Genomic DNA, 19,424 nt, shown 5'->3' with positions numbered 1-19,424 from the left:
TTCAATAATTTGTTCCTTTTTATTGCTAAATTGTATTCCATGGACCAAGGTCATCCGGGTTGCTTCCAGTTTTTAGGACTATTACAAATAAAGCTTCTAGGAACATTCCTGTATAGGCTTTTGTGTGAATTTGTTTTTCTCTTGGGTAAATGCCAAGGAGAGCAATTGCTGGGTCATACAGTAGTTGCATGTTTAGTTTTTTAACAGACTTCAAACTGTTTTCCAGAATGGCTATAGCATTCCACATTCCCAGCAGTAATGTATGAGTGATCCAGTTTCTCTATATCCTCACCAGCATTTCGCAGTATCACTATTTTTCATTTTAACCATGCTGGTAACTGTGTAAAGATATCCACTGTGGTCTTAATTTGTATTTCTCTAAGGGCTAATGATGTTGAACATCTCTTCATGTGCTTATCTGCATCAGTATATCCCTTTCGATAAAATGTCTATGTCTTTTGTGCATATTCTTACTGGATCGTTCTCTTACTGTTGAGTTTTGAGAGTTCATTATATGTTCCAGATGCTAGTCCTTTGTTGCATGTGTAATATGCAAATATTTTCTCCTAGCTCATAACTTGTCTTTTCATCCTCTTAACAGGATCTTATGTAGAGAAATGGTGTTTCATTGTGATGACTCTGATTATTTAATTTTTCCTTTTAAGGCCAAACGGTTGGTGTCAAGTTTCAGAACTCTGTGCCTATGCCCCAAACTAAAGATTTTCTCCTATTTTTTTTCTAAAAATTTTACAGTTTTGTTTTATAATTTAAACCCATGATCCACTGTGAGTTAACTTTTGTATAAAATGTGAAACTTAAGTCAAAGTTGGTAAGCCTCTGCCTGCGAATATCCATGCTCCAGTCTCATTTTTTGAAAATGTTAACCTTCCTCCATTGAACTGATTGTGCAACTTCTTTGAACTGATCTTTGTCAAATTCTAGTTGAGCAAACCCGTGTGGCTCTATTTCTGGATTCTCTGTTTCACTGAACCATGCATTCCCACCTTATTTTTCTTTTTCAAAATGGTTTTTACTATTCTATTTCCTTTGCCTTTTCATATAAGTTTTAGAATAATCTTGTCTTTATCTATAAAAATCTGACTGAAATTTTTATAGAAATTATGCCAAACTTGTGTATCAGTTTGGGGGAAATCAATGTCTTTACTCTTTTGAGCCTTTCAATTTCTAAACATAGTGTGGGTCTCCATTTATTTAGATATTTGATTTCTTTCATCAGCATTATGTAGTTTTCAATGTACAAATTGTGTATAATTTGTTATATTTATATCTAAGTAACTCATTCTTTTGAGCAAATTGTTTTAGATTCCTATATCCACAAGCTCATTGCTAGGATATAGAAAAAGACTGATGTGTGTGTGTTATCACATATTCTGTGTCCTGCTGAGCTCACTTATTAGTTCTGGGAGTGCTTTGTGGATTCCTCGGGATTTTCTATGTAGTCAATCATATAATCTGCAAATTAGGGACAGTTTTATTTCTTCTTTTACAATCTGTATGATTTTATTTACTTTTCTTGCTTCACTGTACTTCCTTACTGCACTATGGTGAATTGGTTACCTTGCTGCCCATCTTAGGGGGAAAGTATTCAATCTTTCACCAGAAAATATTAATACAATGCTAGCTGCAAGGGTTTTTATAGATGCTCTTTATCAAGTTCAGGAAGTTTCCTTCTATGCCAATTTTTCTTAGAGTTCTTAATCACAAATGAGTATTAAATTTTGTTTTTTCTGCATTGATAGATTCATATGATTGTTCTTTGACTTTCAATTTGGTGGGTTACATTAATTGATTTTTCAGTGTGAACCATTCTTTGCATCCCTGAAACAAATCCACTTTTTCATGGTTTATAATTCTTCTAATATACTGCTGCTGCTGCCACTGCTGTTAAGTCACTTCAGCCATGTCCGACTCTGTGCGACCCCAGAGATGGCAGCCCACCAGGCTCCCCCGTCCCTGGGATTCTCCAGGCAAGAACACTGGAGTGGGTTGCCATTTCCTTCTCCAATGCATGAAAGTGAAAAGTGAAAGGGAAGTCGCTCAGTCATGTCTGACTCGTAGCGACCCCATGGAATGCAGCCTACCAGGCTCCTCCATCCATGGGATTTACCAGGCAGGAGTACTGGAGTGGGGTGCCATTGCCTTCTCTGTCTAATATACTGCTTAATTATATTGGCTAATATTTTAAGAATTTTGCGTCTATATTCATGAGGGGTATTGGTCTGTAGTTCTCTGTTTTTTATGGTCTTTGTCTGGTTTTGGAATCAAGGTAATACTAGCTTCATAAAATAAATTGGAAAGAGTTACCACTGGATATGGATGGGAGTTCTGGCTCCCCACTGGGTCTCCACCAACCCTTCCTGACTGTGAGGAGATACAGTGTCTCATTGCTGCTCCCCATTGTATGTGGGGGTGTACAGGTTACTGCTGAGAGGTGGAGGAAGTCCTGATTCTCTTTCTCCTCTAGATGTCCTCTGACACTCCCCCACCTCCACCTCAAGCAGGGAGGGCGCCTTATTACTGGGGTGGGGGGGTGGGGGGGTTAGCGGGGTAGAACGTAAGTCCAGGCCCCTACTTGGCTTTCTCTGACACAGCCTCTGGTGAGGACACTGGTCACACGTGAGTAGAATGGTAAGGTCACTACACCCAAAATTAATTAAATGACCTTATCTAAATAATCACTATATTTCCATAATCCCAGGATTTGCTGTACAAAAAGGACAAAGTGTCCCTGGCAGAACTGTGCTTGTCCCCTGCCATCCCTTTGCACTATTTGATATTTTAGAAAGTTACAAAAAGTCACAGCAAGAAAAAAAATGATTTCAAACTGACTTGTTCCCAGATTTTCTCTAACCCACTTCCCCATATTCAAATCTATCCACTCACAGCTGGGGGTTGCATTACACCAGGTGTGTCATATATATCACATATATGGGTGTATTACAGCAGGTGCTACTGCTCACATCCAGCTGTCGATGGCAAATTTCTACTTCGCCAGAGAGCACACGTTGGCATGGAAAATAACCATCCATTTTCTAGTTGCGGGGACTCTGAATTTAACTTGCCACTTGATTTTACTCCTCTCAAATATAAGAGAAAGAAAAAGGCATTATTTCTCCCTTGCTCTGGCTGCAAAAGAAGAAACTGAGGTAGTAGAGCACATGGAATACTCTTGGAAAAGGAAATTTCCAGAAGCTCTCAAAGAAGAGTTGCTTGTTTAATTTGTATTGAGTTGGCAAAAAAGTTTGTTCGAGTTTGTCATAAGCTGTTACAGAAAAACCCAAATTTGCCCCGGACAGCTGGGTACAAGCAGTAGCACCTGGTATAATGCACCCAGGTGTAATATATATACATGATACCTGGTGTAACACAACCCCCAACTTGGAGTGGATAGATTTGAATATGGGGAAGTGGGTTAGAGAAAATCTGGCAACAAGTCAGTTTGCAATAATTTTTTTTCTGGCCAACTCCATGCTTTCTCTAAATCACACAATTCAGTGAAGTTTTGCGACATTTTAGTTAACTGGTTTCATGAGTGAGATTTTAAAAAGGACTGGTCTCTAGGTGAATCCTAACATAAGGACAGCACACAACCCACACTGAGAGACATTTTCTTCCAGGGTATCAAGGTCATGCACGACAGAGACTGAGGAACTGACCCCGACAGTGAGTGGGTAACAGGTAGGAAGGCCAGAACAGCAAGTGGCAGACTTTTTTTTTCCCTTCTCTGTTGTCGAAACCGGTTCTGCCCAAGACTAACCTTTTTTTTCTTTTCTCAAGCCTTGGGCTGATAATGGCTCAACAAACCAATATTCATGTCAATTGATTCAAGGCCGGGGGATGATACACCTTGTTCGATCCTATCTCACAACTGCATGTTGTGGGAGGGGCCTGGTGCAACTCCCTCGGCGTGGAAGAGTCTCTCTTACCTGATACTAGCTTTCTAACAGACGTAAAACACCTTGTAAAAACGAGCAAGGGGGCACTCCTTTTGTTCCCTTCTGATGTCTGTCAAAAGCTTTCCCTATCTCTGTTATACTTTAATAAAACTTTGCTACACAAAAAGCTCCAAGTAGTCAAGCCTCATCTCTGACTCTGGATCAAAATCTTCTCATCTGGAGGTCACGAATCCCGGCATAACACACGTCTTGCAGCAGCAACCTTTCAACAGGAGGAGAGTAAGGGGACATAACAACTAAATGGAATGGGGACCCTGGTTTGTATCCTAGACTAAGAAAAGCTGTATTTGTGAGCTATCTGATGAAATCTGAATCAAGTCTGTAGTTAATAGTATGATATCAGTGGTAATTTCCTGGTTTTTTATGAATGTACTATGTTTTGTAAGACATTAACATTTGGGGAAGTTAGGTAAAAGTTAGGTAAAGGGGATACGGAATATTTTTGTACTATTTTTGCAATTTTTTACAAATGTAGAGTTATTTAAAAAAAAAAAATCTGATGAAAAATATTCTTCTATGCCTTGTGGGCATAGACCTTGTGGGAAGGTCTCCGTCTTCCAAGGACACCATTGCGTGTCCTTTGCTGGTAGACGGTGGGTACTGACAGACACCTTTGAGAGTCAGACCTTATTATGCATGAAGAGCTCTGCTTTACCCAGAAAGTGTAACCGTCAAGGCTACCTCCACCCTTCACTGTCTTACCTTGTCCCATTTTCTCTATCAGAGAAATTCAGGGTTTTCCTTGGAAGCTGTGACAGGGGTCTGGAGAGGCGGGCTGTTAGCATTGTGGCCACAAAAGGCAGAATGGTCAGGCTCCTCCTGGTGGGTTCTGAAACACAAAAAGCACCCTCATTGCCTGTTGCCTTCTGGGCTTTGGGCAGGAGTGGCCATGTTCCTTCCAGGTTGTAAAAGTCAAATTGGGCTCTGTTCTACCCAGGTCCAGTTATGGCACCAGACAGTCCCTGCCTGCCACCCTCCTCGCAAGCTACAGCCTCATCTGATACAAAGAGTCAGATAGCTGAAACACCTAAAAACCTGGGTTCTGGCTCTGGCTATGTACAAACTCATGGGGCAACCCTGGATGAATCATCACCCATTTGGGCCAGATCAGCGATCCTCAAAACAGACTGTGCAGCAACCAGTGGGGCACTTGGGGACCTGAGCTCTCAGTGAGCCCAACTCCATGAGTCCCATTCTCTAGTCTGTGTTCCCCATATCCAGCAAAACAGCCACCTAAATTTGTCCACGTGACCCTACAGGCAGTTTCTCCAGCCCAGGGCCACATATCATTTGATTTAGCTCTCCACCTCTCTCCCCAAAACTCATCACAGCATGGAGACTAGAGCTACAAAATGAGACATGCTCTAGTTAATCTAAATTAACACACACACGCACAGTCTCTCCCACCACCCGACCACTCCCTTTTCAGGTTAAGTCAGCCTTGTTGCAACAAGACCATGTATCACTAGTGTCACCTCTAGTCTACTCAGCACACTGACTAGTTGTGCATTATGGGTTGTTGATCAGCGTGTGCACTAGGTGCCCTCCTGTTCTGGTTAATTCCCCTCTAGTGACCCCTCCTGGCCTAAGGGAAGGAAAGGGAGGTGGGGAGGGAGTTGAGGCCAGGCAGTCACATTCAGGGGAGCTGTTGCCCTTTTCCTGGTGAACTGTCCTAGTCTCTTGGCACACCTGCCTGTGTTGGGTTAGACTGCCCTTATCAGTAACAAGGCTCTGCCTGAGATGCAGCTCCTCCCCTGCCATCTTGCTGCCACCCTAATCTGATAACCAGCCACCTGGTTCTAGGTCTGAAATAAGTTCATTGACTGGCCAACCCCCACAGTGTTCACCGTAGGAGGCAGGTGGAGGTGTTCCATCTGTTTAATCCTTGGGAGAGCAATATATAGGGCTTTTTGTCTTGTGTGATCCTTCCAGACTGTGCAGTAGGCTCTTGCTTCCACTCCTGCCCTTATTTGCCACACAGCAGCCAGAAAGATCCTTCTAACACCAGTCAGGTTGTGTGACTCCCTGGCCTAGAAACCTCCCCCTCCTTCCCTCGCCTTCTGGAGTCTGCCTCTGCCTCCCTTCCTATTCGATATTGCCCTCCCCTCACTCGCTGTGCTGCCGCCACGCTGACCTGAACACATGCCAAGCTCTTTCTCGCCTCAAAGCCCTGGACTTTGCCTTTCCTCACACTGGATGACTAGGTCCTTCTCACCCTTCTGACTTCGGAGAGGCTGCCCCAACCCCCCATGCAGCACGCAGGGATTGCTCTCCGTAAGATCACTCTTCAATCCAACATTCTCTTGTTTCGTTACTTGATCTCTCCCTTCCAGCTCATAAGCTCAGTGAGGCCAGGCACCTGGTCCATCTTGGTCACCACTGAACTCCCCGTGCCTGGAAGAAACCTGACACGGAGGAGGCACTCAGCGAGTCTCTGCTGAGTGGGGCTGAGCTGTGGGCTTGAAGCCCACCTCCCATACACCCACAGACTAGCCCTTCATGGAAGGCACAGGCCCATGCTGGGCTCAGATTCTTTAAGGCGGTGTCCCTACTCCCACCCCGCCCAAGTACTGAGCAGCTGGCTGAGCACACACATCTCCACCTCCTCCCGCCAGGACTGGAGTCTGAGGTCACCGCCACTGGGTAATTTTAAATCCAGTTGTTTATAATTCAAGCCCTTTCCATCCCTTCTGCTCAATGCCTGTGGCAGAGAATGCCTCAATGTCATCTCCAAATAAAGGGCTGCTTTTCAACTTTATTTTCCTTCAAGTCAGCCACATCTAAAAGTGCTGGCATCAAAATAGCTTAAAGTGCATAAAAACTCAGCCCCTTTAATAATGCACTATTCACACTGTCATCTTATATACAAAATACCAGAATTTTAGATCTTTTTTTCTTCTGTACTTTTACATTTCTTAAATATGTTGCTATTTTCACTCCAAATACAATGCTACAGGCAATGAAACTGCTGCACACTCTTCAGGGTGGTTTGTCATCTTAGTGTCTTGTGCTGGGCTTTAGCCTCTGTAAATACTAGCTTCTCAAACTCGAGATGCCACTCACTTGCCTTTTGGTTTGGAAACAAAATGGTTGTAGGAAGCAGGTGCTTCAAGGGGACAGGCAGAGCCCCTTTGGGGGGTGGAGACCATCTCTTTAGCTTTGAATTCGTTAGCTGCTCCAGGGGGACCAAATTTATAAAATAAAATACAGCTGTAAAATCAAAATGCTCAAGTATTCTGGAATCTGGGGGAAACTTTTCTGAGAACACTTAGGTCTACTCTCAAGGGTACGTCCTTTCCACTGTCAATGAAAACCCATGTGTAACCCATGCAAAGTATACTGTCTCAAAAAAACAAAAAACACCTGCCTGCATCCTTGTCTTGATGCTGGGCTCACTTGCTACATTCTGACAGGAAGATCTTGCAGAGGACACAGCTGGTTGCCCTCCTGTGCTCAGGGTCAAGGCGTCTCCTGCAAGTGGCAAACATTCCCGGTACTGACATCCTCAGAAAAGGCAGGGCGTCAGCAACAAACAGGAATTCAGGAAGCAATACTTAGGCAGAAAAGAGAACCCAGAGTTCATGGGCCCTGGTACTAACAAGTGGGAGGGGGAGGTCCTGTTTCACTGCGGAGGGCAAGCTGGGTTTAAGCAAAGAAGCATCCTATGCAAGGACTCCACACTGAGGCGCTCAAAGTCAGTAAGTGATGTGAGACTCCAAGGTCTGACAACCGGCAGCCAGTTTCTAACATACTCTATTTGGCTATTTTGTTTGGCCAGCCTCATGTTTTAAAAGGCAATGTAACAAGCCAGCTATGTTATGCTTGAACTCAATACAAAAAGTTTGTACTTACTATTTTAAGCCTACCCATATCACCTCTGTTAACTGCCTGGCCACTGTGGGAATCAGAGTTTGAGATCTCACCAGACAGGTGTCTATTATCCTTTGGCTGTTTTCCTTCTGATCACTTTTAGTATAATCTTGCCTGAAAATTTCAGCTCAGCTCAGCTATGCATGTTAACTATACAATTAATGGGGGTTTCCTTGACGTCAAGCAAAAAGGAAACGAGAAGTTTTAAAGCCCTTATTTTAAAAAGATGTCTATTATTCCTTAGAGAGATAACTATTCATAAACAAAAGCCTGAAGGAGCACTAAACGATATTATAGATGATGTTCTCCCTATTATTTTATCATAAATGCAGAAGTGACTTTTATACAACTGCCTTTAGCAGGGACCTTCAATAAAAGCCAAGGATTTAACTTTAAAGCTCAGTTCAGCAAAGGCAAACCTAACAGACACTTGGAATAGTCCAGCAGATTCCAGTCACCTGATCAGACTTAGGTGATGGCCAATTCTTCTCAGAGAATACATCACACTCTCTACAGTGGCCAAATTTTGGGTGTCCATCTTGCTCACCTGATCCCTGTCCTTCCAGACTTGCCTATTGTATACAGCGTTTGGCCTCTGATGCTGTAGTTGTGCAGTGAGGACCACCCCCCGCCCCTACTCTCTGGCCATGGAAGACTATATCAGGGAGAGACACCCGACCCCAGATGAACCCATTATTCTGTTTCCTGGCACTGTGAAAGCAAGCAAATCAGCCTCGTGGGGCACAGACATGTGACCTGACTGCTGGAGCTGGAGAAGGCAGATAGGCAGCTATGTGACATTGAGCCTGAAGCCAGAAAGTGAGAGATGGAGAAAGCCAATCTGCAAAGAGAGAAAAGTCAGGCACACATGTAGATAGAAACAGAGATGGAAGTGAAGAGAGAAAAAAAACTAACAGAGCCTCCTGAGGGTAGATCTGCTCCTGAGACCGGGCTGCCCTCGTCTTCAGCTCTGTAAGGCACGTGATGTCCTTACTCTGTGTTAAGCATGCTTAAAATCAGTTGCAGCCAAAACAATATTGGTGAAAACACACTGAAAGCAGGTTCTTTCTGCAGACACTATCATCAATTCTTAAGCTTGCCTGATATTCTGAGAATGGCACACTGCAGACCTCGTAATCATAACAGGAACATGAGCCTCTCCCTCTTCACATCTGTCAAGGAAACATCTGTCTTTCCCCAAAAGAAAGTGCTACCAGAGCTGTCAAAATGGCTATAATTACAACCACCAGATTAGGCAGCCATTCCATCCCTAGGAGAACAGGGCTTGCCTACCAAATTCAAGTCAAACCAGTACACAGTAGGCACATAATATTTGAATGCTTTAAGAGAGTTTGCAGCAGAGGAATACCATGTTGGGCTTATATTTTAATATGATAACTCTCACTGGGTTAAGAATAGACTGAGGATGGACAATGGCAGAAGCAAGGAGACCATTTAGAAGCTATGGCAATAATCCAGGACCATAATGTACAGCCATGCAGTTTGTGTACTGCACAATTCCAGCAAAATGTGAAGAGGTACTCCCTGGAGATATATATATAAAGGGCTGCCATGGAGGAAACCATGCTGGTGGAAACCACAGAGCCAATTAGACGAGGTCAAAGTCTGGCTGTGTTTTGAAGGGAAAGCCCACTGTAATTTACTGATAAATTAAATGTAGGGTATGAAAGAAGAAAGAATCAAAGATATTTCCAAGATTTTTTCGTGCAGATGTTAAAAAAAAAAAGGCATCAGTACGACTGATAGTTTAAGGAGCATCCTATTCAGAAGTGCTTACATTTCAAACCAGAATGTACAAGCCCGACACCCTGGTCCTCACTAGGCCCCTCCAAATTCTATCTCCAACTATGCTTTTCTCATCTACTCATACCATTTGCTACATCATCTCTCAATATGCCTGTACTTTCCAATTTTCCTGCCTTGCTCATCCTATACCTAATCTGAGGTCTCCTTCATCCAGCAAGCCCTGATTCAAGTAATCTCCTTCAAGAAACCTTTCCTGATCCCCTAAATCAAAAATCAATCTCATCCATATTTGCAGTTCAGTCTTATGCGTCTCGGAAATTGCACTTAACCTAGGCTGGGTAGCATTAAAGGTATCTTGTTTATAACCATTCACAGCCCCTATCTGATCACCAGTCTCAACCTGGACTGTGACTGCCCCACAAATAGGACCTACGTGTTGTTTGATTGGTCTCAGGTTCCTCCAAAATGACTACTCTGGTGTCTGACAGGAAGCAGCCGCTCTTTAAATGTGTATTGAGAGAATACTAGAGCTACACACATTTCAAAGGTCAGCTTCCTCGCCCGCCACAGGTATCTGCCCTGTACAGGGCGGGGCTCCAATGCTCTGGTAGAAAGGAAGATACTTGATGCGTCATAAAGGATCCTGGCAGTCGGAAGCCCACCGTAACTAAATGTTTGCCTCTGCAGCCTCTCGCAGGGTTAGAAGGTGACTTTACATCAGCTGACTTGGGGCACACTTTGGCAGACGGGTTGGAAAAAAACACGCAGAGATCAACCGCGCTTAACGTGGTGCGCGGCAGAATACCCTCCCCCAGCCGGGCGCGGCCCCGAGGCGCACAGACCGCCCTGAGCCCTGTCTCAGACAAGCCCCAGCGCGCTGGGAGAGCGTGGGACGCCAGAGACGCGCAGGCGCCAACTCGCTGCGCGCGCTCTGGCCGCGCGTCCGGGGCAGCTCGGCCAATCGCAGGGCTGCCGCACCTTCCCGCCTACCAGAGGCGAGCAGCCGAGGGGGCTCGGCCCAAGCCGCGCTCCCACTGGCTGAGACGGCACCGCCCAGACCCAGCTGTGCTCTGCCGGCGCCAGCGGGCTACTGAGGCTCCGGGCCTTGCCCCGCCCGGGCCCACCACCACCCCAGCATCTCCCGCCGGCTCCCGCGGCGCCTCCACCTTGCTCGGTCCTCCTCCTCCCTCGGTCCTGCGGCCTGTGCGGTCCTCCTCCAACAGCCGGCTCAGCTCGTGCTCGAGGAAGCTGGACCGGCGGCCCGACTGCTGTCCAGCATCCTTCCCGAGGGTGCCGCAGAAAGGGAGGAAGCACTCCCACCACCAGCAAGTCCCCGAGAACAGAGCCTGGTAGAGGACGTGGAAGGAGGACGAGGATGCGGGGCAGGCCGGGAGAGATGCGGGGGCTCGGGCCAGAAAGCAGTCCTGGCTTCGGTCCTGGCTCGGTCTCCGACTACCATGTGACCTTGGACCGGTTTCTTCCCTTGTGGCTGCGCTCGCCTTCTGTTAAATGCGGCGGCAAAGAAGAATAAGTGCTGAGGGTTTCACTTGGGAGACTCAGCGCCACATGTTCAACCTGGGTCTCCTCCGACCGAGCACATTATTCCGAATAATAACCTTCAGGCCGGGAGGGCGGAGGATGAGGATTACCTGGGGTTGAGGCAGGTCTGGACGGGATCGATACATCTTTTTACACCTTTACCCCGGCCTTGTTCGCAGGGCCCAGCCTACAGGATGTGGTGCCCCTTCTCCACCCGCATCCCCGCGACCCGGCTTAAGGGCAGAGCAAATCCAAACCAAGCCAATCATCATGCCGGTTTAAGGGCGCCCGCTCATCACCCCTGAACTGCAGAGGTGCGGACCCCTCCTCTTACCCCAAAACAAACTGGCGCGGGGGCTCCAGTTACAGAGGGCTCAGCTGGTGCGTTCGCGATAACCTGGCGCTTCGCAGGCACCCGCGCTCGTGTCCCGTACCACCGAGTGGGGGCGCTACCGCAGTTTCCTTCTCGAAGACCCTTACCCGCTCTCACTCCTGCTGCCTCCACCCTCAGCTGCCTGGGTGCTCCTACAGACAGTGGCTCAGCCGTAGGGCTGCGCGGGGCGGAGCCCGACGGCGGGCGTTGCCAGGGCGGGGAGCGCTCCGCACCGCGCCGCCTTCTTTGTCCTGGGGCGCCAGGCACAGCCCCCATCCCGCGGAGGGTAACTCTATTCTTTAGGCGCCTAGCCCGGGATTAACCCCTTGCTGACCGTCCTTTAGCCCTAAACCACGCTCAGATCTCCTCCACCGCCATCCTGGTTCTGGAGCGAGCGGGGAAAGACCACCCAGCGGGTATGTATGGGTAGGAAGGCGAAGATGCCGCCCCAGGAAGTGAGGAAAGCTGGTAAGATTGAGGCGCCTTCCAGGACGTATGCCTATTTACTGTCTCGAGCTCATTGAGGTAGGTGGGTTGGTTGGTTGGTTTTAAAGTTTGTCTTTTGATCAGATGAAGTTAATTTAAAATTTTGTTATTCCAATGGGTTACAAAAATAAAAAAAAAGATTTAAGAATAGCACAGCTTCCCAGAGTTTCAACAAAGGAATACTGGAGGCTGATCTCCACAAGTCAAGCTTCCCTGCCAAGTTTCCTGGATGAGAAACCAACTGAGGAGAAGGAAGCTGTCTTGGCAAATTAGTGGCAGACCTATGTTTAGGTCAAATTACGGAGAACTGATTGGAAAGGGACCAGGCAGATGAAAACAGGAAGGAAGTGAGGGCCCTGTGGGGCTTTAAAGAAACCTCTCAGCTCCAGGTTATGTGAGCTTCTTGAGGGCTGAGTCTGTCTTCTTGCTTTATTTCCAGCTCCTGGCAGGTAGAGCTTCGAGGACCCGGAGAAACGTGAAGGTAGTTGCTCTTGTTTTTCTGTACCCATTTCATAGACAGACTTAAGCTTGCTTCAGTGGTGTTTTTTAGAATAGTCACTGGTACAGCATGCCACTGCCATAACATAGATAGCTATGTTGGGTCACCAGATTATACTTTGAGGGTTATGCATTGCTTTCATAAAGAGTTAATATTTCCACCCAGGAAAAACATACTTCCTTCCTACCTTTGGACTGAGAATTTATGGAAATAAAGTTCTATTTATGGAAGGCAGGACAATTGACGTGTCTATGTCTGTCTGACTCCGTTTGTGGCTGACCTCACACCTTCCCAGCCCATCTTTTTATTCCAGCTTTGCTGTGGCAGCCTGCTACATACAGATGTAACCTGAGAGGACCTTGCTTCAGCTGTACTTGATATCTCAGGGCTTCTCTGTCACTGCAGTCTGGACCCCTGCAAGAAGCCACAGCCCATTCTGACATAAACCTGGAAGTACAAAGGAATGAACACGTCCTTGGACAACCTCTAACCAAAACGAACAGAAGCTGGTGGAGAAATGTTCCACTCTTCATGGGCAGTTACAAGGTACATTTTGTACAGCACCTAAGATGACAGAACCCTGGCTGCCCGTGGTAGTATCCAACTTAATCAGCTCAGTAATCCACCCTTGGATTGCCTTTTTCTTTCCTGCCCTGACTGTTTGACTCTTACCAGTCCTCCAGTCCTGTTCCTTAGGATTCATTCCCCCAAATAAACTACGTGATACAAATTCTTGTTCAGAATCTGTTTTTGTTGGGGCGGGGGAGTAGGGGTGGATCCCAGATCAAGCCAATGGTTAGTGCAAAAGAGGCATCTCAACAGGGAACTAAATTCAATATCCTGTGATAAACTGTAATGGAAAAGAATGAAAAAGAATGTAACCACTTCCCTGGTGGTCCAGTGGTGGTTAATAATCCACCTGGCAATGCACGGGACCTTGGTTCAATCCCTGGTCAGGGAGGTAAGATCCCACATGCCACCGAGCAACTAAGCCCATGTGCCACAGCTACTGAGCCCACGTGCCACAACTAAAGAGTCCACGCACAGCAACAAAAGATCCCACATGATGCAACAAAGATCCCATGTGTTGCAACTAAGATCCAATGCAGCCAAAGAAATATTTTTAAAAAGAATGTATATATGTACAGCTGAATCACTTTGCTGTACAGTAGAAACTAACACAACATTGTAAATCAACTCTACTTGAATAACATTTTATAAAACACGTAAAAGACCCAGGCAGCCAAAAAAAGAGGCATTTCAGCCCAACTTTCCGGGTATTCTCAGCAGATCTTCCCCAAGTCTGCTGATGAAGAATCCATTTGTTCTGTTTGAGCTTTTGTTCTTTTTATTCCCCAGTTGCCCTCCCCGCTGAGTGAGTGAGTGAAGTAGCTCAGCTGTGTCTGACTCTTTGCGACCCCATGAACTGTAGCCCACCAGGCTTCTCTGTCCATGGGACTTTCCAGGCAAGAATACTGGAGTGGGTTGCCATTTCCTTTTCCAGGAGATCTTCCCGACCCAGGGATTGAACCCCGGTCTCCCGCTTGTAGGCAGAGGCTTTACTAATAAGCTCTTGGAGGCAGGCAGGAAGTTTCAGACTCCCAAAAGACAGACCAGCTGAAGGGCGGGGTCTAGGTTAGGGTTGAACAAAGCCGTTCTCAGCCCCACCTTACAGCTTTTCCCTCCTTCCAAGGGAGGTCCTGACTGCTGACCTGCAAACTGAAGAAACTTTCAGCTCTGGAGTTGAACATGGAAGCAGAGACAGGGTGGGGCCCAGGTCATTCCCAGCAGCATGTTGCCAAGATTATGTCTACTTTTTGCCCCACGCCCACTGTGAGAGCAGTTCCTCTGCTCAGATATAAAGTCTCAGGCCAGGGTCTTTGGCACGCAGCACACTTCATTTCAATCTCATTTCAATATCAAGAGACTGCTGTTGCAAATTACCAAGCTAGGTTTGCGAGGAAACAGCCCTTAGTCCCAGCCCTCAAGAAGGGAAATGAGACATGTTTGTAAGCTAAATGAATCCTTAGAGGTCCTGTAACTCTTCTGAAAGAGGGGCTTGTAAGTGTAGTTGAGTGTTCTGGTGAGGCTTCAGGACAGGGTCTATAGAAGGGTAGCATCCTGACTCTCAGGATGAAGCCTCCTCAAAAGACCCCCCTCCTAATGGATTCCTCATTAGCAAACTCAGGAAAGGTCTGCTGAGAATGACCCTGAAAGGTGAGCTGAGATGCTTCTTTTGGATTAACCATTGGCTTAATGGTTCCCTTCCCAGAGAACCCCAGTGTTTGCTCCTGTCCCTCTATTAGGTCCCAATTGCTTCCATGTTCACAATTAGGAGTTTCTTAAATCCCAGCTCAGGCTAGTCATTCATCCTCCCAAGTCCCAGCCCTCCTCTGATAGACCTGGCCCTGCCCCATCTCTGAATGCCCCTGCTCTTCTCTTCCGTCAGTATTAAGTGTCCCAAAACAAACATATGTTTGTGTGTGTGTTTGTTGCTTATTCATGTCTGACTCTTTGCGACCTATGGACTGTAGCCTACCAGGCTCCTCTGTCTGTGAGATTTTCCAGGTAAGAATACCGGAGTGGGTAGCCATTCCCTCTTCCAGGGGATCTTCCTGACCCAGGGATGGAACCCAGGTCTCTGGCATTGCACAGGGATTCTTTACCGTCAGAGCCACAAGGAGCCCCCAACACCAGATGGTGCAGGTTAAACCCTGCCCTTAGCTGGCCACCTGGGAGCCCTCCAGGAAATCATGAGGACAGTACTCTGTGCTGAGTTCTCCTGGGCAATAGAGAATCAGCACAACACCGTTTACTCTCCCAGACCCTGGAGGCCTCCCATTTGTTTGATGCAACTGAGTTTTCATTTTTTTAAAAAGTTCTTTTTGGCTAGAAATCATGTCCTTAATCTGCAGAATTTTAGAAGTGTTGAGTAGCTTTTTCTATAATTGACAGTGAAGGAAAGAAAAAACCCAAGGTACTATTCTAAACAAAGCTGTGGTGCTCAGAATCTAGTGTGCAAGAGAGCCCTGATCCTAACGTGACTATAACACTGAATTCTACCCATGGATGAGAACTGGAGGCCCAACCTTCTCCCTGCAATGAATGAACAAGTAAGTAAAACAAGGACTTAGACCTTATGGGGAAAAAAAGGTGTATCAGGCATCCACATCCCCACTCCCTTTCTGTCTCTTGACATTAAATAAATAAAATTTAATTAATGTATGTAATTAAAATGATTGTTTAAGCCGCAGGTTTGCGAGATTTTTTTTTCTTTTTGTGTGTGTATTGCAGAGGGGGGAACAGTTTGGAAATTTAGCCAAAGTTATTTTGAGGTAATTGGGATCTTTGAAGAGGGAAAAGTATGAGGAAATAAAAAATGACTGTGTTTCTACCTCTGCCTGTCCACCCCAAGCTACAGCACTGCTTGAAACTCCTTCCTTCATGCAGCTTAGTTCAACTGAGCCCTTAGATCCCAGGCATCCTGCTTTGTGCTGGGAACATGGTAAAAACACAGTAATGGGGTCCTTGTCTTCAGTAACACGACTTAGCAGCTGATGACTGATCACTGGATACCAAACACTATACCAAGTGCTTTGTGTGCATTATTTCACTTAATCTCTGCAGCAGTCCTAAAAGTGACCCAAGATTATTCCCATTTTCCATCCAAGAAAGTTGAGGCCCAAAGAGGTCAAATAATTGCCCACAGCAACACAGCTAGAAAGTGTCAGAGACAGAGCCCACACAAGTCTGTCCTACTCAAAGAACTCTTAGCACACCACCAATTCTTCTAAGTTTCTTGCTTTGAAAAAAGGATAAGAATCCAAGTTTATAAAGCTATTTGGAGTACAGAAGTTTTTGTAACCAGTTGGGCATTGTTTTGTGAGTAATCTTAACAGAAATTGGAATTGCTTTGTTCTACTGAGATTTCTTTCAGTAAGTACAATACAGATGGCAAGATCTGATGCCCTCAACTAGGAAAAGAAAGTATAGGTCCTAACTGATCATATCAACTTTGAAAGACAAAAATATGGGACAAAATTCTCAACCCTTAAATCTGATTTAATTTTCTGAACTTCAAATTCTATTTTTTAAAGAATAGTTAATATGTTATAACAAATTATTTTTAAAACCACAATATAAAACCATATGCTTATTTTATTAATATCTTTTCATCCCCCCCCAATGAATGTGTATTATTTATATTTTCTGTTTATTGCTTCTGGGCCAGAGCCTACCATTTCAAAAGGGAAATTAAATTACCAAGTTGAGGCCTTCCATTTTGGGGTTGCCAGCACCTCTTTCCAAAGGCCTATTTGTTCCTCCCCAACCTCCCCTCCCCTCACACCAGGCTCCTCCCAAGACTTGGGTTTTCCTTCTGCTGCTAGTTTTCACACACAGCATTTGCTCACCTTGGCGGACTGGAGCAAGTCTCCCTCAACCATATCCGCAAGCAGGATCCTCTCCAGGCAAGTTACAAGCTAAATATACCTGGAATTGTCTTAATTCTCAGTTGATAGGGTCTGATAAACACTCCCTGGAAACCTCTTCCAGGTATATTATTCCAATGCTTGTCTTTAACTGGGAAGGGGAATTCTCACACTCGTATGATAAGCAAAGCCAACTAATGCTAAAGTACAATATTCAGATTTGAGATATGGTTTGTGTTTGTCATTGAATAAGCCAAACCTCATCTTTATAACTGTTTGCTTTAAGCTTAAAATGTCTGTAAGTTTGGCCCTCTGACAAATGGAGGGTCATGGGTGGATGCTGCTGCCTAGGGATGAATAAGAAAAAAAGATGCCAAAGGGCAGCTGCAGCTGACTGCATAGTGAGCTCTCCCCACCAGGGGTGTGTGGGCATGAATGAGCACAGGAACTGGTCTGAACAGAATGAGTAACATCCAGAAAGTTCCCTGAGCGTGGCCCAGAATCAGGACCTGAGAAAGATTGTAAGATGGCTTTGGACAGGGCCAGCTGCAAGAAGGTGAGACCAAAACTTACCTCTTAGACATCACAATCAGGTGAAGAAGAGTACGTTTGCAATATAGAGGATCCCGCCATGGCGTCTCTTAGTATTCAGATCAGATCAGATCAGTCGTTCAGTCGTGTCCGACTCTTTGCGACCCCATGAATCACAGCACGCCAGGCCTCCCTGTCCAACACCAACTCCCGGAGTTCACTGAGACTCATGTCCATCGAGTCAGTGATGCCATCCAGCCATCTCATCCTCTGTCGTCCCCTTCTCCTCCTGCCCCCAATCCTTCCCAGCATCAGAGTCTTTTCCAATGAGTCAACTCTTCACCTGAGGTGGCCAAAGTACTGGAGTTTCAGCTTTAGCATCATTCCTTCCAAAGAAATCCCAGGGCTGATCTCCTTCAGAATGGACTGGTTGGATCTCCTTGCAGTCCAAGGGACTCTCAAGAGTCTTCTCCAACACCACAGTTCAAAAGCATCAATTCTTCGGCGCTCAGCCTTCTTCACAGTCCAACTCTCACATCCATACATGACCACAGGAAAAACCATAGTCTTGACTAGATGAACCTTTGTTGGCAAAGTAATGTCTTTGCTTTTGAATATGCTATCTAGGTTGGTCATAACTTTCCTTCCAGGGAGTAAGTGTCTTTTAATTTCATGGCTGCAGTTACCATCTGCAGTGATTTTGGAGCCCAGAAAAATAAAGTCTGACACTGTTTTCACTGTTTCCCTATCTATTTCCCATGAAGTGATGGGACCAGATGCCATGATCTTCATTTTCTGAATGTTGAGCTTTAAGCCAACTTTTTCACTCTCCACTTTCACTTTCATCAAGAGGTTTTTTAGTTCCTCTTCACTTTCTGCCATAAGGGTGGTGTCATCTGCATATCTGAGGTTATTGATATTTTTCCCAGCAATCTTGATTCCAGCTTGTGTTTCTTTCAGTCCAGTGTTTCTCATGATGTACTCTGCATATAAGTTAAATAAACAGGGTGACAATATAGAGCCTTGATGTACTCCTTTTCCTATTTGGAACCAGTCTGTGGTTCCATGTCCAGTTCTAACTGTTGCTTCCTGACCTGCATACAGATTTCTCAAGAGGCAGGTCAGGTGGTAAAGTCAATGGAAAATTACAGCTGTTGAATTCAGACAGCACTACTAATGGTCTAGACTCTTCATAAATGAAAGTTTGGGTCACCCCACAACGCAGGAGACCTGGGTTCCATCCCTGAGTTGGGAAGATCCCATGGAGAAGGAAATGGCTTCCCACTCCAGTACTCTTGCCTGGAGAGTTCCATGGACTGAGGAGCCTGGCAGGTCACAGTCCATGGGGTCACAAAGAGTCAGACACAACTGAATGACTAACACTTTCACTTTTTCACTTCACCAGGTAAAGATCTGCTGAGGGCAAAGGGAATATGGAATGCGCAGTGGAAAAGATAATTAAAAATACCAGCTACAACCATGTTACCAGTTACAGAACAAGGGCTATGAGTCTTTCTTCATTTTGTTATGAATATGTGTGTGTTATCTTTCTTTTCTCTCCTATCCCCTTATCATGTAACACAGGGATCCCTAACATTTGGGATCTAATGCCTGATGATCTGAGGTGGAGCTGATGTAATAATAATAGAAATAAAGTGCACAATATATGTAATGCACTTGAATCATCCTGAAACCATCCCCCCAACCCCCATCCGTGGAAAAATTGTCTTCCATGAAACCTTTCGGTCCTTGGTGCCCAAAAGGTTGTGGACCACTGGTGGAACATAAGATGTTTGACTTTGACTTTGGTTTTGATTCTGTATTATATATTATACTATTGTTAACCTCACATCATTAAGTTATGGGACATCAATAAGAGTGACTATCACCCAAGGACTTTGCATACGGTTTTGGGGAAACAGTTAGTGCATTTTTAGTTGTATACAGCATAG

The 19,424-nt window shown here is 45.5% G+C and overlaps 2 protein-coding genes and 1 long non-coding RNA gene across 5 annotated transcripts in view; 2 read left to right on the top strand and 1 right to left on the bottom strand.

The window, feature by feature from the left end:
• BDH1 (3-hydroxybutyrate dehydrogenase 1) overlaps positions 1 to 11,802 on the bottom strand; it is a 36,029-nt gene extending 24,227 nt beyond the window's left edge. Inside the window, exons 1-2 of one of the 3 annotated variants that reach the window (XM_086399679.1) lie at positions 11,634 to 11,802; positions 4,680 to 4,806 (exon numbers count right to left, since the gene is read on the bottom strand). In XM_086399679.1, coding sequence (XP_086255805.1) covers positions 4,680 to 4,806; positions 11,634 to 11,802 — 296 coding nt within the window. Of the gene's footprint in view, positions 1 to 4,679; positions 4,807 to 7,344; positions 7,444 to 11,487 lie in introns of those variants that run through there. The other 2 variants (XM_086399685.1, XM_086399696.1) reach the window with 2 other exon arrangements.
• On the top strand, positions 9,344 to 13,241 carry LOC147379803 (uncharacterized). The gene is made up of 4 exons (XM_086402867.1): positions 9,344 to 9,385; positions 10,254 to 11,942; positions 12,452 to 12,493; positions 12,825 to 13,241. Exons 1-2 carry the CDS (start codon positions 9,344 to 9,346, stop codon positions 10,965 to 10,967), a joined length of 756 nt encoding a protein of 251 aa, XP_086258993.1. The 3' UTR covers positions 10,968 to 11,942; positions 12,452 to 12,493; positions 12,825 to 13,241.
• A 2,225-nt stretch (positions 13,242 to 15,466) lies between these two features.
• Positions 15,467 to 19,139, top strand: LOC147379802 (uncharacterized). The gene is made up of 2 exons (XR_015163703.1): positions 15,467 to 15,624; positions 18,878 to 19,139. It is a non-coding gene; the product is annotated as an uncharacterized LOC147379802 (long non-coding RNA).
• The last annotated feature ends 285 nt before the right edge of the window (positions 19,140 to 19,424 follow it).

Source organism: Bos grunniens, chromosome 1, assembly GCF_055505025.1.
Source record: "Bos grunniens cultivar Pamir isolate PY7600 chromosome 1, Bosgru_T2T1.0, whole genome shotgun sequence".
Classification (NCBI taxonomy): Eukaryota; Metazoa; Chordata; class Mammalia; order Artiodactyla; family Bovidae; genus Bos; species Bos grunniens.
This window is presented reverse-complemented; position numbering and strand designations above follow the sequence as displayed.